Source organism: Pseudonaja textilis, chromosome 4 (assembly GCF_049901715.1).
Source record: "Pseudonaja textilis isolate UNSWEBS1 chromosome 4, rPseTex1.2, whole genome shotgun sequence".
NCBI classification, from domain to species: Eukaryota; Metazoa; Chordata; class Lepidosauria; order Squamata; family Elapidae; genus Pseudonaja; species Pseudonaja textilis.
Genome location: NC_141993.1, coordinates 58,361,414 through 58,387,909, shown reverse-complemented (window position 1 = coordinate 58,387,909; position 26,496 = coordinate 58,361,414). Strand labels below are relative to the sequence as shown.

The 26,496-nt window shown below is 35.6% G+C and overlaps 1 protein-coding gene across 4 annotated transcripts; it reads right to left on the bottom strand.

Moving 5' to 3' along the window:
• Positions 1 to 5,062: 5,062 nt before the first annotated feature.
• Positions 5,063 to 22,343, bottom strand: LOC113436832 (transcription cofactor HES-6-like). 4 transcript variants are annotated; one of them, XM_087933889.1, is made up of 4 exons: positions 22,183 to 22,343; positions 8,559 to 8,654; positions 8,369 to 8,447; positions 5,063 to 5,779 (listed from the first exon to the last, which is right to left on the bottom strand). In XM_087933889.1, the coding sequence occupies exons 1-4, from the start codon at positions 22,246 to 22,248 to the stop codon at positions 5,367 to 5,369; spliced, it is 654 nt and encodes a 217-aa protein (XP_087790015.1). In that variant the 5' UTR covers positions 22,249 to 22,343; the 3' UTR covers positions 5,063 to 5,366. The 4 variants fall into 4 exon arrangements, with proteins under 4 accessions (XP_087790015.1, XP_087790016.1, XP_026557266.2 ...); XM_087933890.1 differs by having other exon boundaries at positions 5,063 to 5,776; XM_026701481.2 differs by lacking the exon at positions 22,183 to 22,343 and adding an exon at positions 9,506 to 9,725.
• Between the last annotated feature and the right edge of the window lie 4,153 nt (positions 22,344 to 26,496).

Sequence of the window (26,496 nt, the reverse complement as noted above, 5' to 3'; positions counted from 1 at the left end):
CATGGAATATGATATGTGATCCCCTTCTTGATAATTTATTCATTTAAAGAGAGAATAGAAAACCATTCCAACAGTGGAAAGAGAATGAGGTTCTTTAGATATCAAAGTATGCATCTTTGTATGTGTCTTCAAGTCAGTCTTGACTTCTGGCAATTGCCCGGACAAGTCCATGGAGAGTTTTTGGGCATTGCCTAAAGCTGAGAGAATGACTGACCCAAAGTCACTGAAATGGCTTCATGCCTCAGGTGGGACCAGATGTCACAATCTCCCAGCGTCTTTAACCACTACACCCAAATGACTTTTGCACATGTTGCACTAAAGGTATGAAATTTGATCATAATAAAAATTTATTTAGGATAGTTAATTTTTTAAAAAATAGCAAAAAGTTACAGGGTTTAACTGATATCCAGGCAAACTTATGATGAGCTCAGCAGATTGAACATAGCACAATTGAATAGGATGGTGTCAAGCATAAGATTTTGCAACTGAGTAATGAAATATCAAAAGAATAAATATTGGAGACTTGGCTTGACATCAAGGAGAAGAGAATTTAGGAATCCCAGTGATCCTTAGTTTATTATGAGCAAGAAGAATGTTGCAGCAGCTAGAAAGGTCAATTCAATCTTGGTTTTAATTAACAGAAACAATGCCTTCATATTATGGAAGATAATATATTGGTTTTCTTGCTCTCTGAACTGATAATAACACACTTGGAGTATTGTGTTTTGAACTAGGCACCACACCTTAAGTGGGATGCAGAGAAGGTTCAAAGGGAAGTTGCTAGATGAAAAGGAGTCTGGAAAGCAAGTTTGATGTGGTATGATGAAAGGAGATGGACATGACTAGCTTGCAAAAAAGGGGGTGTAAAGGTTGTTATAGTAATCATTTATAAGTATCTAGGAGGATGTCATGTGCAAGATGAGGTGGACCTGTTCTCTGTTGAATGGAATGGAATAGAATAGAATAGAATAGAATAGAATAGAATAGAATAGAATAGAATAGAATAGAATAGAATAGAATAGAATAGAATAGAATAGAATCATAGGGCTGGAAGGGATCTTCTAGTCCAACTCCCTGTCCAAGACAGAAGGCCTTACACTATCTTTGACAACTGGTTGTCCAGTATTTTTCCTGAAAACCTCCAACAACAGAGCACCCCTAATTCCAGGAGGCTAGCTGTTCCATTGATTAATAATTGTTCTTGCTATCAGAAAATTTTTCTTCAGTTCCAGGTTGAATCTCTCTTTGATAAGTTTCCACCCTTTGCTTCTTTTCCTATCCTCAGGTACTTTGGCAAATAAATCAACCCCCTCTTCCAAATTGCATCCAGTTTAGTTCCTTACTTCTAGTATTGAAAAGGTGACTAGTGTAAGAGTTTTTAAATCTAAAACTAACTCAACTAATCACAACCAATGTCTCTGAACAAAAAGGGCTACTTTTTATTAGAATGGACACTCCAGCCAAAATGTCTAAAAGAAATCAAGATAAACCCTGTGGAAGATAATCAAACCTAGGGCAGGATAAGGAGTAAAAGTTGAAATTAGAAGGAAATTTAAGCAGAATATTAGGAGGAATTCCTTGCAGTAAAACTGTTCAGCAATGGAACAATCTCATGGTGAGCTCTTCGTTGGTAGTGGTTATCAGAAGAGAACTAGATAGCAATCAGTGAAATATGGTGTAATGAAGGTCTGCTTTACAGGAGTTGGTCACAATTTATTATCGATAAAGTTTATAAAGTTAATGGAATCAACACCATCATTTTTATAATTCAATGCCTTATAGTGAAATTTCTGAATATAGTACATAACATGTTCCCTGACTATATTCTTGTAGTTATTAAGGCAAGTTGTTTGTCCTGTCAATACTTAAGTCATTGAGATCAGCTTGGTAAACAATAGGAAATAGTCTGCTAAGAAATAGGCACTGGACCATATTGCAAATATATGTTCTTGATTTGCAGTCAAATATTCTGAACTCTTATTAAAATCAGATAATTATATTAACATTACCATAGTTGTGTTTTGCAAGTAAGAACACAACTGCCAAGCCCAGCTATATAAAGTATTTAGGCAGGAAAAGTAGGATAACAGGTATAATTAGCTCTTGCATATAGTTATGAGATCTTATAAATTTAATTTGTTTTCTATCACATGATTTTTTTGCAAGCATCAACATGTTAATCATGGTGAAATTTGTGAGCAAGTCATGAATGGACTGTTGCTAAGCTCTATTACAAGACTGTTCCTGGCTTATAAATTGTAGTAAACTTTAAGGAATGTTTTACATATCCACTAATGAAGCAACATTGGCTCAGGTTATTCAACACACGAAGCCATAATACAGGTAGACTTCTACACAGAAATGAAATAGAGCCTCTACGTTACAGTTATGATAGTTGCTCATGTGCCTGATTGGATTTTACAACTTTTTGTGGTGGTTGTTAAGCAAATGCTACAGTTGTAAAGCAAACATCATTGTTAAGTGAACAAATCATATTTGTGAATCATTGCTATGGGATTGGGTTGTACATATATCTAATGGCGTGAACATGTCACTCATCATCGGAAATGGTAATGTTGACTTGATATGTGGAATTACATTCAGGCTTCCAGCTATTTTAAAACCTTGTAACATATTTTCTGCAGACTTTATATTTAAACCACAACATTCAGACAGCCGAATGCAGCTTTTCATACATATGGGGTAAAATTATAGGATTAACTGGGGTGATGGCATTTAAGTAAATAATATCTAATCAATGCTATGCATTAAATTATTGTACTACTTAGATTTTCAACTTAAGACTGTGCTTATTTTTAAGTGCATTTTTAATTTGCAACCTTTCAATACAAATAGTCCTCCAATTATGACTACAATTGAGCCCAAAATGTCTATTGCTAAGTGAGATAGTTGTTTAAATTTTCCTCATTTTACATTTTTTCTTGCCACCGCTGTTAAGTGAATTACTGCAATTGTTCAGGTAGCAAAATTGTTGTTTTGCTTGTCAGAAGATAATAAAAGGTGGTCAAATGAGCCTGGGACACAGCAACTATCATAAATATGAGTCAATTGCCACATGCCTGATTTTTGATCATATGACCATAGGGATGCTGCAATTGTAGTAAGTATGAAAAATGTTCACAAGCACTTTTTCAGCGCTGTTGTAAGTTGAGGACTACCTGTATATGAATAGACTGGCAGCACTCTTTTATGTTAAGCATCCATTTGATAAGCAGAAATGCAACAACATGTTTTTTGCAGTGTGAAGATGCTAGTTAGTAAAGAGTTTCATGTCCCACTGAATTTTTGATAGACACACCCCTAGTAGTAATGCTGCTAGATTAAAGGATTGTGTGTCAAGGTTATAAAGTGTTATGTATCCACCTATGTGAAAGAGAAGCAAATGATCAGCTTCTGATAACATAAGGTTTCTATGAACCTGCTGAAAAAATAAGAGTGATTAAACTCTGATACTACACAAACTAGGAGACATAATTGGTTTTCATACAGACAGTTGTTGATCCTACCATCCTGACATTGATGTTAACACTCTTCATGGGAGGAGGATAAAAGAAAGAGATTCCTGAAAAGTAAAACGTTAAAATGTAAGGTGATAACATTCATTCTTCCAAAAAATTCCTTAAATCAGTAGATTAGCCTCACATTTCTGAGGAGGATCATTAATTAATATGCAGACTGTTTGTTGAAAGGGTCACTGGTTCCAGTAACCACAGGTTAGCTCTGCTGATTGGGAATTAGGAGAATATCTAAAGCAGGCTTGTCCAACCTGCGGCCCAAGGGCCGCATGTGGCCCAGGTCACCTTGTAATGCGGCCCAGTGCCCACCCCAACCTTCGTGCCAGAGCCAGCGAGGAGGAGGAGAAGCAGGCGCGAGGCAGGGCGAGGCGAGCCCCAGGCCAAGCAGCAACAGAAAAAGCAGGCGCCGTTAGAGCGCCACCTCCTGCTGTTGCCACCACCGCCATCGCCGCTGCTTCTGCCCCTGCCGCTTCTGCCCCCGCTGCCACTTCTGCCCCTGCCATCGCTGCTGCCACTGCCCCCGCCGCTGCTTCTGCCCCCCACTGCTTCTGCTGCTTCTGCCTTCCAGTCCTGCCTCATCCAGCTGGGCCATTTGCAGGAGGAGAGGTAGGCGCGAGGCGGGCGAGCTTTCTCCCCCGCAAAATTTGGCCGGAAAATAAACCATGATAAAAAAACCGTGATAAAAAAACTGTGATAAAAAGTAAATAATTTTTAAATAAATAATTAATAATAAAAACATCTCACTAACTTCATTTCCAAATAAATTTAATATGTTAACTATGTTTTCTATGGTTTTTTTGGATGATCAGGTATTGTTACTGTTATTTTATTTTATGTGCGGCCCAAACCAAATTTTCATCTTCTAATGTGGCCCAGGGAAGGTGAAAGGTTGGACACCCCTGATCTAAAGGATGTGAAATTGGAGACAGTGTAATATATGTACTTTTAATGAAAAGAAATATAGAGACTCTTTTAATTAGAAGATAATTGGAAAATATATTATTATATTTAGGGTTCCAGGACTCTCCTGCTCTAAGTAAATGTAACCATGCAGTTAAAAAAAAACCTAAATGCCTTCCCACAACTAATACATTAATATCTTAACTATACAGTCTATAAAAATAGAAAGCAATATGTTCACAGACCACCTGAGGCAATATTTTTTATTATTCCGTTGAAACTTTGAGAGTCTCGCCATTTTTTTTTTTTTGGTCCTGAAGATCCCAGCTTGTACAGTCAGCAACATCAAGTGCTCTTGAGAAATTGAATTATTTGAAGTGACTGGTGAAAAAAAAAAGTGTTTTAGAAGTTCCTCCATTTGTTTTCTTTAAAACATGCAGCCAGGAGAAAACAAGATGCCAGAGACAAGACAATTCTTTCATTTATTTTCACAGAAATAAGCTTTTTTCATATATTATTGTTGGGAGGCGGGGTCGGAGGTTGAGTGAGAAGGGTGTATGTATTAAAGAGAGTTTAAAAAAATTATCATAAAAACCAGAGACAGATGACAATGGCTTGCACTTGTTTCTATTTTTTATTAATCCATTAATTCTAATATAGGAAAAGGAATTTTACATATCATATGCTGTATACTAAGCAGCCACAAAGAAGATTCTGTAAAATAATTTAGATGTATTCAATAAATACAATATAATAGCAGCCTTCTACAATGCAGGCTACATACAGATTTCCTCCGGCTTGAAGTACCCTGGTCTTTAGTACACCTGCCGGAGCAGACTTGCTCCAAAAAGTGTTTTAAAGAGACATATCTATAAGATACATATAAAAGAGGGTCTAAAATTAGAAAGAATTCCCCCAGCCCAAGAATTTTTACCATGGTCTCCACATATCCAATGAAGCCATGTTAACACCATTATGTGCGAAATGAGGCTGCAAAATCTCCCTGGGATGTGGCAACTCATACCGATTACATCGTGATGACGGTTGTGGCTGAAATGACTTTTTCAATCCCAGTTTGACTTCAGTTGGATACATCTGATCCTGAGATTGGCTAGACCCTGTTGTATTTCCCTTGCCATTCACTGGAGTGGAAGGGTTCAGGTCCTTCTTGCAAGTCTCGTCATTGGATTTGGGTAAGGATTTCAACAGATGGTTCAGTAACCGTGCTCCAAGTGTCTTGTCCATCCAGTTACAGGTCAGGAGGAGGTTGTGAACTTCATGCATGCACTGAATATATCCAGTGCTGTACCTCTGCCGAGCTTCAAGACCCATTTTAGAATCTGCTAAATGAGGAAGAGATATGCTTTCAATCACTTAATGTATAAAAACTCAAATCTGTTGGACTGACTCTTTTCTCATAATAGTAGGTACTATTCTGATTTTAAGTTCCTGTTTTGAATCATCTATTGATAAAAACTAGATTATAATTATTCCTTTAGCTTAATGCAAAGAACTTGTAGAACTTTTGGTACTCTCTGAGCTATTTGTTTACAGATGTTTCACTACCCACTGATGATGTTACCTACGTTGGGTAATGATATGTCTGTAAGCAAACAACTAAGCTCAGAGAGTAGCAAGGACTGCACAATTCAACACTGAGCTCCATTGTATTGTCTTCTATTGAAAACACCTATGAAGGTATTAAAAAACATTCTAGACCTAGTATAAGAAAATATTTTTGTGCAAGGGAAAGTTCAGTTACTTCTCCAGATAGCACATATACACCTTTTGAATAGAGCAAGAACATTCTAACATATATTGCATAAACTTGACTGATTGTGAATAGAAAATGATCTCAGTAGGCACTGTCAGGCATGTAAGAATACCAACTGATAAGGAGAAAAGAGTTACAAGATAAAGACTTGATCTATGGGTGCCCATTATACCAGACCCTTTTCAAACATTCAGAATTTCCCTTCCCCCAAATTTCTAAACTACTTTTACAAGATGAATGGAGGAATTACATTAATTATACATATCATTGATACAGGGGACGTAGAATAACCTAGAAAAGACTTTATTGGCTACCAAGGAGAGACAAATTGAAACTAAGAGTGATTGAATGTTTTGATATCCAAGCCATGTTTGAAATTCAGTTCTGTGCAGACATATGACAAGTGAAATTAGTTACTAAATTCAATAGCTATCCAATGCCTTCAATTTTCTAGAAAGACTAAGACCCCATATGTCTTTCTGAACAAAAGCTTTTGGCAAATGTCACTGGAAAAAAAATAGCATTAACTACCTCCAAGGCTGTTCCTTTTCAACAAATGCCCTTCAGAACACACAGGGCCCTGCCACGTTCCAAAGATTTATACATACAATCCTGGCAAGGGAAAATACAGTATATGAAGCCTACATTGATGACCTACTGATCTTCTTTCGGGGCAGCTTACTACCAGAAATGTAGATTACTCTTGTTTTTAGAGCACAATTAAAATGTGGTTTTTCATATTTTATGTCTTAGAAGATATAAGATTGTGCTATCCCAAATAGTGGTGGATCAAATTGTTTGACTGTAATTGTATAAATGGATTTTAGTTTGTTATATTAATGCTACAATAAAGTAAAGCTCCTTAGAGCTTCAGAAAGGCATATACTTTGTAGTAATAAACCAATGAAGTTACATGTAGTTTAACTTGAGAAGAACTCCCAGGCACATAGATAAAATTATTTAATTTATATAAAGGTGCTTAGAATAAAACTGCCCAAGTGTTGCCTAGAATATCAAGTGAATATTTATGGTTTCTAGTAGGAAATGGGAGTTCCATAAATTCAAACTAAGGCATTCACAAACTAAGAAAAATCTTTGCTAGGCTAACTGGATATTCCATCTGGTTATTTCACTCAGGCTTATATACTTACTGATCAACCTGAAAACAAGGACCAAAAGAGATAGGCAGATTCCAAAATTTCAAAAAGTGCCTGAAGATTTAAGAGTTCTTACATCAGAGCCCTATTCTTAAGGGGCCTGATTCTTACTGAATTTTCTATCTAGGAGTAGCCCCTTCTGATTTAGATAGAAGGCAGTGTCAATACAAATGCATAAGGAAGGAGACTGTCCTTGTAGTTTATTCACCAAAGAAGCTTACACCCTGCAGCATGGTAGAGTTAAAGGTACAGCATGTATGGAAGAGAGAAAACATATACTACATTAAGCAAAGCAATTCAAACATAGCATCTTTAGCTGTGACTAGAAGGGGATTTGAAAGAGAAGGAACTGTTCTTTCTCCCAGAACCATGGTGCCAGCAGGAAGTCTGTCTTGCAGTCTGATGACAGCCAACAGCTCCAAGGAACTAAAAGGCTTATGGCAACCAAAATCAAGACTATGCCAAGGCAGGAGGGGGCAAGTAATTCAAGGACCCTTGCAGGAGGCACAGATTGGGCCTCAGCCCACGCTGAAGTACAGAAAATTAAAGGACCCAGAAAGGGTTAATGAACTCATGAAACAAAGGCTAAAGCATATGGGTAATCTGGCTGAAAGAGTAGCAGGCATTGTGCTGGTAAAACAACATTATGAAATTAACTCTGAAGAACACACTGTTTTCCCTGAACAATGAGAAAAGGGGGGAAATCAGGAAAGTTTGTATTTGAGAATCTTGAACCCAATAAAATTTGAAAACTATTTGTGTGCACATCTTTGGTCATTTCCCAAACAACCTTGATGTTATGTCATCATATTATACAATGTACAACTTCCCTGAAGCTAAATATATACATACTTTGTTTCTTCTTTCTCTCCCTCTCCCTCTACCGCTCTCATTCCTGCTTCATTATTTCGTTGATTAACTTTGCCAAGTTATTGAGCTGGTTTTCATGTACAAAATAGGAGCCACTGCAACCAATATATAGATATGGAACATCAACTCACCTATATTTCTGTTGTGCTGGATATTCTGGAGATGTTTTACTGTCATTTCCAAGATGTCTGCTTTTTCAAATTTTGACTGCTATTTTAAAATGAAATAACAAGAATTATTATCATAAGCCATTTGAAAACTGCTGAAAAATGAAACATAGGTAGAATAAAAAAATATGGGAGCAGAAAAATCTATGCTTACATCAAGCCGAAAGGCTCCAACAACTGTTTCTTTGAGCTGGTCCAAACAATTGTTAATCCTCTCCCTTCGCTTCCTTTCAATCAAAGGTTTTCTTAACTGAAATAATTAAGGGAGAATATTAGGAATGGTTTGCTTGACGTGAATCCTTATTTTCCAAAGCAGATTCTTTCATCACACAATGGAACAACCTACATGGGAACTATCAGACAATCTTTGTGATCACTATTTAAATAATTACAATTCTGGAGCATTTCTATTAGGCACATCCACATATATAGTTTAAGTTTAGATCAATACAGTCAAGCAAACTGATAGAATAATCCTATGTTTATGTATTCACATTAAGTCTTAACTTAAGCATATTTTCAGATCAATATGTATTGGGTTGCTGTGTTGTAATTTCTAATTAATCCTATTATCAATAAAATGGTTTGTGAGTGTAATTAGTGCTAAAGAGAGTTAAGCTATTTTAGTGAAAACCATAATAGGCAGATTATCCAAGCCAACCATACCCTGTGCTTTTCATTTTTCTAACAATATATATTTCAGTTTAACAGTCCATAAATGTAATTCCTTTTATATAGCTCTATTTTTCTACTACATCCTACAGCAAAAGACAAGCTCTTTTATATTGTATATTAAATATATAAGAATATATAAATAGATTGATTCTCCCTCAGCACTTCTTCACATACAGTATTTTTTAGCTTGGGTTCTCTACTTGCTGCATGCACTTTTAGATTTTATTTCTATCAAGGGTCAGAGATGAGCAATTACCTACTAGAAGGAAGTTCTTGGAAAAGCAAAGAAACACATCTAGATAGCACACATATGCAGACAGCCTTTTAACAATCCCACAGAGCCACTGAAAAGTATGGCACCCTTGTTTGATCCCTTCAGAGATGGCAAGTTTCTTACAATGAATTTATTTATAAAATAATGCATACCTTCCTTTCCTCTTTGGTATTAGAAAGTTTCTGTCCACTGCTGGCTAGGGTTGTAGCTGTCATTGTAGTCCTACACGCCTGCCTGAAGGCTTAGGGGAGAAAAGGAAGAAAGCCCTATAGCAACTGGCCTCTCCCGTTGTCTTCTAGAGCATTCTCTGTCATGAGAGCTGCACTCTGCTAGCATTTATAGCTGGATATTAGCATGTGAATGAGGAAATTGCTTAGCTGGTCTCCTTTTCCCACAGAAGGGGTTGAGGCCAGAGGCTTGTGACCATCAATCAAGGCTGACAGGTCACTACTTATCAATGGCCAAATCACACACACAGTGCCTAGAGACCGACAGATGTCCAGCTTCATAAAAGCTTTGCTTAGTAGAAATCTTTTGTTTAAGGAGGCAGAAAACAAGTGCCAGAGATTATTTGGCTCCCTTCTCAATCAGCACGGATTCCCAGGGGATAAAATACCAATGATCTAAACCATAACCAAGTGAGAAATACCTGGGCTGCTGGGATTAATCGATAGCTTTGTATATGGCTCACCTATTTTCTGCTCTTTGGAATGCTTGAGGCAGCATTCATAATCTTCAGGCAGGAACTCTGTGCATTCTTCTTTCACACATTGAACACAAATGTGTATAAATGACAAGTATTAAGCACTTACCACATTTAACTGGAATGTTCTTGAGAACATGGGATTGCACAACTCAAGATCTTGCAAGCTTCCTAATATTTTTCTACAGAATTAATCATCACAAGAAAATATTAGATGAGAAGCTTTGCACTCTGCAAATGTCCATGTGCCCATCAGGAGCAGGGTTGAGGAAGCTACACGATGTCAGTCACTGGACTGGGCAAAGTTCCTTTGTCTACTCATTGACTACAAACAGACTTTCTGATTCATTATAAAAATATAATAGAGAAGTCATTGTTGCCACAGAAAAGGTTTGGGGAACACACCTTGGAATTTTTCTGTAACAATAATAATTTATAAATAGAATGCCCACTTCAAAAGTTAATAGCAGACTTAATAATCAGTGTCATATATCAGTAGCCCTAAAGGTGACTTGAGGATTATCAGTCCTAAGGATGTTTATTTTAGATAAGTTTCATTGTGAACATTCAGTTTCTTCTTAGGAATATCATCATCGTCATCATCATCATCATCATCATCATCATCATCATGAGTTGGAAGGGAGTTTGGAGGTCTTCTAGTCTAATCCCCTGGTCAATATATACTTGCTCTAGGTTTTCTAAAAATATAATTGTTTTAAAGTGTATCCAATTTTAAAAAGTTGAAATGCACTATAAAATAATCTTAAAAATAAAACTTACTCTGAAGAAATTGTGGTAAAACAAGAAAGACGTTATTAACTGTTTTCCAATCCATCACAATATATCTTTAATTAACACAACAGTTTTCAGGACTGTGGCAAACCTGTATATGGTTATTTGATTATCAAGGAAAATTAAATGACATTAGTTTCTATCTGCTAACACTATGGCTTCACATATATAAAAACAGCTTGATTTTCTTGGATAAAAACTTTCTGCAAATCACTTCTCTAACCTATAAGTTTAATATTAACAAGTATCATTCTAACTTAGAAGATTAAGTTTGAAAAAGTCTGTTGGAAAAACAATTTTAAAAAGTAATAAGAAAGAACCAGAAGTGAGACATTGGTCCACATGGTTTTCTACATTAGGGAAGTTTTGTTTTATATGGCAAAAGATCTTTAAGAGCAATTTTTATACATGAAGTTTTTAATTCCTGCACTCTTGATACAATCAATCAATACAAAATTTCAGGAAAACTTTTGTTTTTTAATTTTTTTGCTTCAATACAAACATGTAATACCTAATGCATCCTGGAGGAGGATTGTGCGGCCTTTACATTTTTCTGCTCACTTCATGTTCCTAGATCTAATCAATATTTCTTCAACCTCAGAAAATAGCAGAGAGGAAATTACTCTTGGTGATCCAGGAACTCATCTTGAGTTAACCATATTACATACAGTATATAGAAGAAGAAGAAAGTCATGAAAAAATTCAGACCTGTGGTTTTCAACTTGCTGGAAGATAGATTATGACTTCTGTGCTAGAAGATATACCTTTTGTATTGTCTTTGGTGGCAATAATATTTCCTCAGAATCAGGAACAATGAAAATTATCTTAGATTGAATCACCTCTCTTGAGAAACATGTAGGTTATAATAGTTCAGTGACTTTCCAATCTAAATGAGCTTGGCACTAATTCGAAGTCAGGAAGTCTATGGTGGAAAGATTATTGTGAAAACTCTTTTTTTTTTTTGCACATGAAATTTGCTGAATGTCTATAGTCAAGTCAATGTTTATTACAGTCAGAGACAGAAAAAGTTAAAAACAATCAAGGAATATTCAGTTAAAAATTCTATAATAATAAATAAGAGATAAAATCTATATTATAATCACAATTTGGCATCCAGTCAGTTACACATGAATAAGTTACAGCATGGTCTAACCGTACTATAATACTGTATAAACCTTAAACAGTGAGGCCCGTAGGAATGACTATTGAAAGGTACATTCTCTTCTTCCAGGCATTATTCCTGCTCTATGGCAGGGTCCACTTGACAGCAAATCTGTCTCCATTTGGATCACCTCAGGGCGTTTTCAGGGGTGATGCACATGTAAAAATACATTTTTAAAAATATTAAAATAACAGCAATGCAAACTTTAACTTGCACAATTTCAACAGACCACTATTTTGTTTGGCTATTGTAATCTACAACTTTACTTATATTGTTGCTCACAATATATTGGAATCATAACTGGAATAATTTAAATACTATGGACATGGATTTTTAATGTTTTAAAGGTATGGGACTTTTATTTAGAAACACATTTGTGTTGATTATTTATCTTAGTTCCAACAGCTAATCTTGTATTTAAATTATAGAAATAAAAACATACTCCATTATTTCTGCATTCAGGATAGCAACTTTAGGCTACTGAGTTCTTGTGAGATCATGGTGCTATGTGGTACATTTTTTTACCCCTATTTCATTGACTTAGCAGAATTGCTTGGATTCACAAACTATTTTTGACTGACTTGTAAGCCATACTACTAAGCCATGGACCATGGCTCACAACCTATACTAGTTGGACTCTCAAAAAGCAAAACAAAACCAACTGCTAAAAAACTCTCAACTTTGCAAGTTCAGTCCAAACTATAAAATTTCAATATATCTGTTAAGTTAAAAAAAGATGTATCCAATTAAATATCTCCCATGCATTACGTTGTTCCTTATTGCTGGCTATGCTGTATGATTCAAAATATGTTGCTTTTGTAGGCCAGGACATGTTACCCCATATGATTACTATATTTTCATAAAAATATTCATATATTGTAGAAACTACAGAATGATATTAATGTCTTTAGCTGGACATTATTTTTTATTTTGCATTAATGGATAGCATTGAAACTTGGAAACTGGGTAATTATTCTTATTCAGGCAAAGTATGACATTTGTCTGTAACTGAGTGGGAAATAGGAATGCAAATGCAAATATGTCTGCATATTATTCGAGGATCTACTCTGTGACTTGCTTTCTTCTCGTACTTATGTTGCTCAATGCCCAATTTTTAGTAAAAAAAAGAAAAAGCCTTGAATTGGAAAGCTATATTTTTTTCCCCTGGATTTCCTAAAACAGTGGCGAATTCATCTTAACTCTCCTTCCTTTTATTTTTTCAGTATGTGTGAATATTTCACATAATTTTAAAAGAAAGCAGCATTCAACATCTGTTCCTATACTTTTTTTAAGATGAGAAGAAAAGGAGGCTTGAAACTAGAAGATGAAACAAAAAAAAATAGCAGATGTTAGTGAATCCCCTCCAAGGCAGATGTCTAGTTTTTGTTTTTGTTTTTTTTAAAAAAGCTTTAAAATCAGGTTTAAGAATTCATGGCTCCAACTCTTTCCTGACTTGGGACACGCGACTGCTTGGCTTGTGGAGGGATGTGGGAAAACTCTAATTCACAAAGAACTTATTCAAACCAACCTAATAGCCATGAAAAATCTAATCGCCAGCAGGAAAATGGACAGCAAGTTCACCAAAGAGGCCAGTCGAGAAAATTAACCCTTTCTGATTTGGTATGCAAAATATAGAATTCCCACATATCTTTATTTGACATAGTTGGCAATTCCCACATTACACAGAGGCTTTGTCAAAAGATTCTGTCTACAGTAGTAATCTGTGCAATGTCCAAACTGCTGGGCTAAGGATTCATGATTTACATACGGTTCAAATCCATCAGTTTTTTTTAATTGTATAAAAATAGTATATGTCAGAACACAAGGGAACAGTTATTCGTTATCTTGGGTATAAGGAATATTTTTATAGGAAATCAACCTATGAATCCAATTTAAGGAATTACTAGAGGGACTACAATACTTTCAGTCAATGATTCTTAATTTTCTCCTTATGTTAGGATACATACCCCAAACTTGGATCCCATAAGAGGTTTCATGCCAAGTATGTTTGACCAGTTCAAGCAGCTAATATGTTTATTCCTGTTGACTATGGACTGCCTTTAACTTTAGTTCCATATAGTCAGGACTTATGCAGTACTTTGTGGTTAGTGGGAAAAGTGGGGATAGCAGAAGACAATGAGAAATATCAATGCTTATTGAGAGGAATCCAGTCAAGCAGGCTCTGAGATGAGCAACTTAAGGAAAAAAGCAATGGATGAATGCAACTCCGTCCCTTACTATTTACAATCTACCTGGATCTGCTTTGCCTGCCAATGTTCAGTAATCACTTAAAGAGTGATAAGTGTCTCTCTTTCTCCTTCCATCTCTCTCCCTCTCCCTCTCCCTCCCTCCCTCCACTTGTGTGCGTGCGTGTGTGTGTGTGTGTGTGCGTGTGTGTGTGTGTTGAACAGAATAATTCTGTTCAGTTTCAGAATTCCTTAGGAGATATTACTTTAAGTGGGATTGAAAAGAGAATTAGTAGATGTGAGAATAGTTTCCCAAAAGCCTGTCAGGGCTTAATAACATTTCAAGCATAGATAAAGTTGGCTATTGACAATGATGAATCCATAGTTTCCTGTTCATACTACACATTAATTCCAAATGGGATGATTAAAAAAATCTACCTATATAAATATGTTTAATGATACATTTACTCTTATCCAGACTCAAACGTCCAGAGCAGTTTTTTCTTGTAACAATCCATGAAGTAGACTAAAATAAAATATCTGTGATTTCATTATATGCTTACTCATATTTAATTTAATTATATTTTATATCATTAAACCTATTCTGATAATACAACACATTTGCCACAAAGGCTGGATTCATACAACCCAGTTAATATGATGTGTGCAACCGAGTGGGGTAGTCAATATTCCTTCCACCTCATTTTTAGTTATCTGTTTTTATTGTTATTGTTATTAGAGATATCTATTTTTTACAGTTTTATTATTTTCAATGTTGTAAGTGGCCCAAAATCACCTGTGGCAAGGCAGGTAGCAAATAAATTTAATAAATAATAAATAAATATTCATTTTCTGCATATTTAATCTGCATTTTGTTTCTTTGGCCACATTAAATAAATGATACTAATCTGAAAGTTGGCTTTATCTTAGTATGTTTTTTCAGTGAAACCATCATCATTACTAATTTAGCATTCTGTATTAATTTTGTCATTGGGTCTTACTCAATACATAGTCCATGTATAGTCAAAGCAAACATAGTTTCATGTGATTTGAGAACCCAGTCATTATGGTTTATAACTCAAGAGATAATAATAAGGCATGAACCAGCAAGTTATTTTTAATAATCATGTATATTGGCTTGTGGATGGGGATTAGCAGCAAAGGCGCATAAGAATTTCTACAACTATTCCTATAAGAGAAGAGACAGGTCAGTGAATCATTAAAGCAAAGCAGTGCTCTAAAGCAGGGGTGTCAAAGTCACGTCATCACAATGGCATCACATGACATATCGGGACTTTCCCCCCCTTTACTAAACTGGTCATGGGTGTGGCCAATGCATGACGCATCGGGCCCATGGGCCGGGCGTTTGACAGTCCTGTTCTAAAGCTTTGTGCAGTCCTAGGAGCTACTTTATAGTTTTGTATTTAGTCATTGAAGTATAGTAATCATTTATATGAACTTTCTATTTAAGCTGCAGCTTTAATGTTTGGAATGGAATTAAATTAAATTTGTGAAATATATCACAAGAAGTAGTAGTACTACTGCAGTATAACAAACAAAACTGCAATAAACAATAAACAAGACTTTCCAAATACAGGGTTGATACTATCACAGGAACATTTGGACAGCTTTTGAAATAACTAAGGGAACTACTATCTGCTTCTATGAGCTAAAATGCAGGTACAATAACTTAACATAGCCATTTCTCAAAATCTGGGCAAACCTCAGATGTATAAGGTCCAAATCTCTACAATAATTCCATTGGCTGGAAATTCTGGGGATTGCTGATGACTTACATGGAATGTCCCCAAGCTGTAAAATGGTATCTCTAAGAGTATCCTGTTACCGCTATGTACTTTGAATTTAATTTTTCCAGCTGCTACATTTTTGGAATAGTCCTTTTAACTAATGTTTCAAACAGTTGTAGATCAGGAAATAAACATCCAGTATCATGATGTTCTATTTACTCCACCTAAATATTTTTTTTAAAAATGCAGTTATACAGAACCAGAAGTATGTCATGCCATTAATAGAAATTCATAAACACAACATGTTTCCATTATGTGAAAGAGAGAATAGTTAAACATGCTATTTTTAAAAAAAAATGTACAGATAAAAAAACATATACTAATCTGGAAAAAAAAATAACATTATTATAATATCCAAGATCTTATACATCTTTTATTTTTACACAGATGCACCTATTTGCTTAATTATATGTCAACCTACTAATTTGAAAATTCTAAATTATATTTTATAAAAATCTTCCAATACACCACATAGGATACAATACACTGTATTTTATGTAATCTAAACAGACAAACCAAACTGGCAGTGAAACATTCTGCAATTTCATTACAGATCACAGCCACTGGATCAAACCGGTAGGCTTTGATCCCAAGAAATGACAGGGTTAAGTGGGGAGGCCAACTGCTGGCTAAAGGCAGGTGGTAGGCCTGTATCTGCATAGTGCAAGGTTCATTGTATCTGAATGCAAAAAAACCTTTTAGAATAGTAAATGAAACTATAAATCAGTATTTTAAAGAGAGCCAAACTCAGATCCCATCCAGGCAATAAGTTTACATAAAGAGCAAAAGCTTTCGCACAGCCTTAGGAAAACAAGGCAGACTAAGTCTTTGAGCCAGAGAGATTTGAGATGAACAGCCAAATTACATCCGGTTAAAGCTAAACACAAAATCATTAAGGATTTCAGTGGGGAAAAAGGAATATACTATATGATGATAAGCAACCATCCTGCAACTTTGTTTTGTTTGATCTTTTTAAATGTTGATAAGAAACTGCATAGAGCTCAACTGAAGGATTGGATCATTTGGTCCAGTGCTCTCCTTGCTGATAGTAGGTATCTAGAAGCTTCGTTCCACCTATGGACCTGGAGATAGTTAGGGTCAGAAATTAAATCCCCAATGTTCTGCGTGTATCGAAGGATTTTGCTAATAAGTCATTACTTCCCGCCTTATAGTTGGGTTTGCAGATGGTTACCAGTAATGGCATTTACACATCTTTACAATAGGCTATGTTCTTTGTTCTTTGCACATACTATATTTTGTTTTAAAAAGTTAATAAACTCATTTCACTCTACTGTGAAATTCCTAATAAATTTACTGGTAATCTTAAATATTTTAAAAGAAATAAAAAAACAAAGTAATAAAAGAGTCAAATAAGGCCCAGTTCTTGTATAATAATCCTATGGTCCATAGGAATAGGATATGGATTTCATATACTATAGATATCATGTTCTGAAGTTGGACTATGACTTAGAGGGTGACTACTAACATCAGATTCTTGCTCCTTCCTCTTGGGGCTGCCTTCTTCCAATATTAGTGGAATCTGATACTATACTGAAAAATCATTGAAGTGGGTGGGGTTGAATTGGAGATGCTTTGAATCCAGATTTTACACCCACCCACCCCTCCATTTTTAATCTTTTGTGGGTAGGTGTAGAGCGACAGAACTACACCAGCCTTTAAAATTATCTCAAGATTTCCCTTGAATTTGTTTGCAGTTATATAAATTCTGGTATGTGAATTAGTTAACAAAGCATAATATGTGACCCATTGTGCTGAATATACTTAATGATATACAGCATAGGCAGCTCTTGACTTACAACCATAATGGAGCCCAAAACTTCTGTTAAGTGAAACATTTGTGAAATGAGTTTTGCCCCTAGCCTAAGTTCTTAGGATATTAAAATCCAAAAGCAGCCTTATGAAATGATCCCAGTAATATGCAGGTAGCCCTCAACCTGCAACAGTTCATTTAGTAACCATTCAAAGTTTCAAGGGCATTGAAAAAAGTCACTTATGACCAGTTTTCACACTTACAACTGTTGTGTTGCAGCATCCCCATGGTCATGTGGTCAAATTTTGGATGCTTGTCAAACTAACTCATATTTTTGAGAGTTGCAGAGTCCTGGGGTCATGTGATCACCTTTTGACAAGTCAATGGAGAAGCCAGATTCACTTAACAAATGTGTTGCTAATTTAACTGCAGTAATTCACTTAACAGCTGTGACAAGAAAGGTCATAAATTCACTTAACAAATGTTTCACTTAGCAACAGAAATTTTGGGCTTAATTGTGGTTGTAAGTCAAGGACTACCTCCACTGGAAGCCTCCCCTAATGACAAAGAACGAATTTGATAAGATCATATGCTAATTACCTGATTGTGAATTTACAACTCTTCTTTTGAGCGGTTCTATAGTAGTTCCAGTCATCAGAGTAATTCTATATAAGAGCAATGTGGTATATTTCAGTGACCAGCCAGCAATTTGTGGCCATATCCCTTATTTTATTTATAAAATGACATTAGAAGTAGGGTGGAAGACATCTTCCCTTGGTCCATGGCCCAACTTCTTAATGAAAGTCATCCAAGTGAAATGTTTTATATCACTTGCAGGTAGTCTTACTAAGATCAAAACTACTGCTTAGTTAACTAATGTAATTTCTTGCTGAAGCTGAACTTTCTTCCATAAGGCTTAGATCTAGCATTACCAAACTCTTTTCTGGAAGGAACAGGTACCATAGATACTGCTTACAAGTCTATGTTTTCTCCCCAGATACTATTGAGAATGGGCCTTGACTAAGCAAGGGATATGATAGGCAGAAAGACAAGATAGGATTTCTGTAAATGAAGTACTACAGATAGAAGCTGGTTGCACAACCGTCGATCACCAGTACCATTTTAACCTGTTTTAATATTCTCCCTTCAGCTATCCTTGAGGAAGATATAAGAGTACATCATATAATGAAAACTCTGCATATTCAGGGAGGGTATGTTCCCAACATACATTGACATTGATCATGTCATTCCATATGGCCATCTGTAGAAAGATACCTGCAAAGTTCTGATAGCTTCACAATACAAAAATTTTGATGGGTTCAGATAGAGAAAAAATCACATGACAAGTGCATCAGCAAAGTTTTGTTCAGTTGAATGTTGTACACTATATACCATTGTCATAAGGAGTACAACATTTAGTGACCTAAGGATTATTGCATTTAGTATATTACATAGAATGTATTATTCATTTTCAACTTTAAAAAAATGAGTTTTTAATCCAGATTCTGTTAATCCTTTTATAAGGATACAGTATACAATAATCTATGTCAGTAGCCATAATAATCGTTCATTAAAATAATCTAAATTGAATTGGATTATTTTAATGAACTATTATTTGGCTACTGACCTTTTATTAATGAGATACACACACACACACACACACACACACACACACATATACATACATACATACATACATACATACATAAATGTATGGTATTCAGCTTTGTTCAGGTATTTTCCCACGTCATTATACTTGTGCTTTTAAAGTTGTAGTGACGTTTCGCTATGGCTGTGAAAGCCTGACTCACAGATGAACACAATACACAAGCCTGATGATGGCAGATGAGATTCTGCCGAAACGTCGCTACAACTTTAAAAGCACAACTATAATGACGTGGGAAAATACCCGAACAAAGCTGAATACCATACATACAGATACCCACGAAAACTTAAGAAAACAAATACATATATATGTATGTATGTATGTATGTATGTATGTATATATATATATATATATATATATATATATATATATATATATAGAGAGAGAGAGAGAGAGAGAGAGAGAGAGAGAGAGTTAATAAAAGATTTGGAAGTACAGCTAACCAGTTGACCTCTTCCATTTGATAATTTCATTTAGAAAACACTGTTTTCATTAGCATAATGAATATAACAGACTCTGAATGGAAATTTCACCCAGGACCCTAAAGGTCTAAGCACATACTTGACCACATAGCTTGGGATAATTATCAGACTTCTGCCAGCACAACAGTTCTGAATCCCAAATGCTCTTTGTTGTTGTTTGATTGAAGATCTTCAATGAACTATTCTTTTATGGCAGCAAAAGATATGAAGTATAGGTAGCTTAACTCCAATATTTATCAGTAAGATGTTTTGTGCATTCTTTGAAGCAAGCATTCTACTTTAATGACTAACATTCTCTATGGAATACCTATAGAAAATAGAGAATCTTCTCCATTTTGTAGTCTAAGCCCTTTCTACTAGAATTCAACGTATTTCCAATTGGATTTATCTAAACTGTTCCTCCTGACACCAAACTAGATAGGAGATTAAGCATTTATTTGGGGGAAAAAATCCACCATTCTACAGGTTTAGAGCCCAAAATTTGTGAGCCATGAAATCTGGTCTGAACTTATAAACATGTATAACATCTATTGAAACCTGCAACAAGCTCTGTCTACCTATCAAGGGTTGTAATCCAAAAGTGCATGGAATAGATATACACTTTAGGAATGGTTTCAGGAATTTTAAGGAATGAATTGAATGCCTTAAACATTTGCAACCCTTCTGTCCCTTAAAAATCTCAAGTCCATAAAAATGTCCCTACCCCACCTGGAAAAAAAAAGAAGAAATCTAAGCCCTACCACTCTATTTTTTCCTATGCTGGCTTGGTCTGCAGGAATAACTGGATCTTCTTGTTCTGTATAGTTATTAAAGGCAAGAAAGCTCTTTGTCCTTAACAATTCTTTGTATGTGCTTTAATTCTGTTTATCTTTAGTTATTAAACAAGCAAACATAAGGGTGGTATTAATGCTATGATGTTCTATAGATTGATTATGACTCACTTTTAGTTCTTAAGAGCAAGAACATGACAAGAACATGATAAGTAGGGATAATGGAAGATCTCACCCAATGAATCTAGATGACAAAAGTTTATGGAAAGCTATTTCAGATTATGATAACATTACAACATAGCCTTCATTTTCCCCCCTGTACCAAGAGTACATATTTCAGAGGACATAAGTCTGTGAATCATTTGCATGCCACATAAGAAACATGTAGTTGCTAATACTACTCAGTGACAACTGTGTTACAAATTACATAACAAGATACCCCATCCACATCTATATTAGGAGGAGCATAGTTGCAATGTTAGGACCTTGAGGGCAAGTAATTGAAAACAACGCAAGAAAGATTCTGGAGTATTCTTAGATGAAGTATTTGGCAGAAGTATATTTACATTAATGACCAATGTTTTCTTGGAATGTTAGACACTGTAATGCCAGGAAAGAGGATGTAAGAAGAAATGAGAGCAGCAGCCACTACTATATTATGAAAATATTTAACCAAAATCTAGCAATAGCCTGCAAGCATATATGGTATAGAGAGAAATGTCACCCAGAATTAGTCATAGCCTTCAAGATATTACAATTCTCATTAGCCTCAAGTTGTGTAATGGTGAGGAAAGCTGGAATTGTAATTATTCAATATATTGATATCCTGACTTATATTAGCCAAAATATATTCAACACCAGAATTCCATCCCATTAATATCCTTCTAGGCTTCCCATTAATATCCTTCATCTAGGCTAGCAGCTTTAGGAAAGATGACTGAATAAGTTGCATATGACCTTGGGTATGAGTAAATGCCAGCAACTAGAAATTGTTAATGAGATGTAGTACAAGAGAAGAATGAAATGACAGTAGATACTACCTAATTTTAGATATGTCAGTTATACTACCATTACTTTCCCCCCTCAAATCCTTATGCTACAGACTAGCAGTGATATTTATAATTATCTAATAATAAGTGTAATTAGTGAGGGATTAGCAAATACTTTTCATTTATCCATCTGTAGGAGGAGACAACTTTATAGTTTATTGTTAAAAAAAGTTACAGAACATTTATTTCGAATTAAAAATCAGCATGTATTTTTCCAAAACCTTTTCTTTTGCTTTTATTGTTGATTTTTCTCACTCTACTTCCCTTTAATTAGAGAGGATGTGGGAAGTAGATCTACAAAAGCCATGGTTATGTTTAATTTAAAACATCTTGGTTTATTTTGTTCAGAGGTACAGATCAAAACAGAAAATAAAATATTACATTTTAAAGAATACTTTTAAAATGATAATAAGGAAAAAAATTACCTTTTGGTCTCTTACCTTTTTGTCTGGTCTCAGTCTGCAGTCATCCCATGTCCAAGAAGGCCAAACTATATTCCAATTCATTTATTTTTTATATCTCTTTTCAAATTTGCTTTCCATATAGTAATACCGGTGCATATGGATTTCCCCTTATATTAATCTCAGAATAATCTTGTGAAGATCACTGGAATGAAAGACAATCAACCAGACCCAAGAGTTGAATTCTTAAATGGGAATTTAAAACAAGTGGTTCCTACCACTGATTTTAAAGTTAAAGAAACATACTTAGGAGTCACAGCCTTCCCAGATCTCCATTTACCTACGTTTCTGAAAACCATTTACTTAAAATGAACCACACTAATTATAGGTTATTCCAAAGAATAGGATTGGTGCTTAGAACTGTGGCAATGGCTTTGACCTAATACTTACTAGTATTATATTTACGATCATAAAACCTCCCTCCCTATACATTTAAAACACAACAGCCCATTATAAATGTTGTAGTTATGAAGATCTGAGATTCTTGGTCACCCAGTCTTACCTGAAGGGTTGAAATCTTTCATATGTATTTGTCCAGGAACTTCTGCATGCAAACTAGAGGCTCTAACACAAGTCCATCTCCAATATGTGCAGTCTTATAGTTTTATTCCCACTATTGGGTCTGGGAAGGATTAGAATGTGCTTGAAATCAGGGGTCGACAACCTTTTGGACCTCAGGGACCACCAGACTCATAATTTTAGATCCCAGGGACCACTAACTGGTTCTGTGGGCATGGCCTAATTTGTGGGTGTGGCTTGGTGGTCATGTGACTGGCTGGGCATGGCTTGTATGTAAATATTATAAATATTTAAATAAATATTGAATTTTTTATAAAAAAGAGCAACTTTTACCCAAAATCAGGCAAAGTAGGTAGGCAGATTGAGTTGCTCACAGAATCACAGATTCATTCAGAAATCTATCTGCCATTGGCTAGCTCAGTCTGTCACATAAAATTTGCTTGCAAGCAAACTCATAAAATTTGCTAGCAAGCTAACTCACAAAAGTAACTCATAAACACACCATGTATGTAAATACTGAAATTTTTTTATTAAAAAAGCAATTTTTACCCAAAATCGGGCAAAGCAGGAAGATTGAGTTGCTCACAGAATCATTCAGTGATCTATCTATCTGCCATCGGCTAGCTCAGTCTCTTAAATCTGCTTGGCGTGAGTCTGCATTGAATTTGCTTGCAAGCAAACCTTCAGTCCTAAGGGAAGCAGAGCTGAAGATCTAAAGACTAGCTAGGCAGCAAGAAATCCAACCATTTACTGCTTCCTAGCTAATCTAAATCTCCCAGCACAGCAGAACAGATGATGGTTGGAAAAAGGAAAAATAGCAATTTTAGCAGGCAAATTTGCTGGGTAAGGAGTGAGTGGGCAGGAGCGTTTCTGTGGGCCATGTGGGCAGCGCAGCCTTGTGTTTCTGCGCAGCCTGGATTAATTGCTTTGGGAGCGTGCTCTGGGAGTGAGATTTCTCTGTGGCCCATCAAAATTTTCTTAAGCCCCTCCAGTGGGCCGTGGCCCACTGGTTGGCGACTGCTGCTCTATATGATGCATGAACTGTTTCCCAGTTGCCTTCTCCAGAAATACTGCTCTTGTTCCTAGTAAGCAGAAAGTGTCTGTTTCAAGAATTGCCATAGATATTTTTGATTTTACACAACTAGTATTTCCAAGGGCGCATACTTTCCACTAGATTTCACAAGTTCCTGGAAAACTGGTTGGCTATTGGCTGAGTAAGTCACTATGTACATTCTACCCTGCCTGAGATAAATATACCTTTTCTGTGCTCATGACACAACTTCCTTAAACTTCTTGGCTTGAATATGTGCCAATAAATGTGTGTGCCAATACCACATCCTGATTTCTAAAGCTGAATGACATCTCTTCACTTAGCAAACGCCCTTCAGTAGTCAGTTGATTGAATATAGCAGTGCAAAGAACATAATATACTTTGAATTCTCTATGTGTGAATTCACAAGAAACATTTTTTAAATGGCATCAATAATGCAACCTAATTATTAAGAAGTTTTTAAAGAAGTTTATTTTCTTGTTAGGATTGTAACTATGGGACATTTATTAATAAAGGAAATGTCTTAAATTTCTCAGAAGTCATATTGCTTCTCAGTATAATGCAGTTTCAATTAGTACATCAGAACATAGTACATCATTTCCTTTATTAATAAATATTGTCCTGTACTTACAACCCAAACAAAAAAATAAACCTCTTAAAATGCATTGGATTCCTTACTCTTCTTGAACTATACTATTTTTATTGGGGGGAGGGTGCTAGCTTAAAGAATGGAGTACAAGTATGAAGTATTGAGATCCCTGGCTCTTTTTATATATTTTAACACCTTTTAAAGAAAGAGAAAAAATTCAAGAGCTTTTATAATCAATCATATTCGTTCCTTCCCCTTGGGTTTTAGTTTCAAAATGTAGTCCTCCCCCTCCTCCCAGGGTGATACTGCTGGACTAAAAAACTCAGGCGAACAGGTGTCTCAGGAGTAAGAAAAACAATTTCTTCAGCAGGGAAGATAATTAGCTTGCCTTAGAGGATTATGGATTCTCTGGCTGGCAATACACGGGAGTCAAAACTCTACTTGAAAACCAACAAAATGCAATTTTGATTTAATATGTTGCATGAGTACACTATTTATAATTTGGTACCTATGATTTGTGAATCAGTGTACTACGTAGAGAGACCTAATTGTGACTTAGGGAACAAACAGTAGCTAAGCACTAGTGGATTAGTATAAAACGAAGGGACTTCTTTTACGTATTTTACCACAGAGATTAAAAATGCTTAGCAGTAGCTTTTCTGTATGAATAGGGTCAGATTAAATGATCTCTGAATTCCCTATCAACTCAATTATTGTGAACTTGTGTTTAAGATGCCATGACCTTCTTCATATATTGAATGCATTGCTTTTTCAGGTTTAGAACCAATCCTATCAACAATGACTTCCTTCTGCCTCATGGCTCCATTGTTTCCAATTCTAGCATAGAGTCTGTTCATTGAAAGAGCCATTGGAGACTCTAAAAGGAAATGATTCCCTTGAATTGCTAACTGTTGCTGGGTGTGGGGGGATTATATCTTGTGTGCAGAAGCTTCTCTGGGAGAAATGATGCAGCTTGTGCCAGTGGTACAAACACAACTGGTTTAAAACAACAGAACAGCATGTGAGATGTGAGAAAGCCCTGGATTCTCGTTAGCCCCACAGAAGCAAAAGAAGTGGCAAAATAGCAAGTGTGCCTTGACTTTTGATAAGCTTCACAATGCAGTTTTGTGTTGTGGCTTTCTTCTCAATGAATCTTTTGTTGCCACTTTTGTCGCTATTTTTTTCTTCGTTAAAATATTACATGCACGTTTATAAGCTGAAGTCAAAAGTTTTAGAGATTTTAAAAAAAAAAAAAACCCAAAGGCAACTGTCCAGTAATATAATTCAGTTTCATACTTGGACCCTTCTCTTTTGCTACTCTGCATCTCTTCATTCCTTCCTTTATACGCCTTCTCCTCCTCCACGTTTTGTCTTCCTTTGGACTAACCACAAAAGCTCCCTCCCTTTTTCTTTTTCCTTTGAAACCTCAGAGGAATTCGCATACATTTGCATTGCATTATCTCCATTGGTCTGCTTTTTGCATCTTTCTTTTCCATATAGTTTGAGGTGGGATTTCTCTTTTTCCTATTTTCTTGGAGTGGTGAATACAATAGTAGCACTCTAAGACTTCAGCTGGTTGCCAAGCATTACTGAAATAAACTTGTCCATCAACAACATGAGGAAAAATGAATCTGAGGACTGTGGCAAATCATTAAACTACAGATGTCTATAAAGTTAAATGGCACATATCTTAGAGCTTTAATGACCACAACACATCATTTCTTAGGAGACAATACTCTGAGATGTTACAATTATTCCATGATACTATGTATAGATTTATTATAACTTTGCTATAGCTGTTTACTAAAAATCCATGTGTAGATCTACTAATTCTGTGGCAAAGCCAAGTCACTATTTTTGGTAAAGCCACCAACATGACATCCCACTTGTTTACAACAGGAGGTCCTAAATCTGGGTGATAGACAAACCTAGTGAACTGTTTTCAATCAGATCACAAAGAGTCAGAAATGACAGAGAGAAAAAGTATCTACTATGTGGTTATGGTTAGAATGCAACATAGGACCCCTGCAAAGGAAAAATTATGCTTGAGATGGGACTGCATTTTGAAAGATTGCATTTCTAGTATCCTGCCTTTCTTGTAGGAACACAATGCAGTACTCATTAAGGAGTGGAA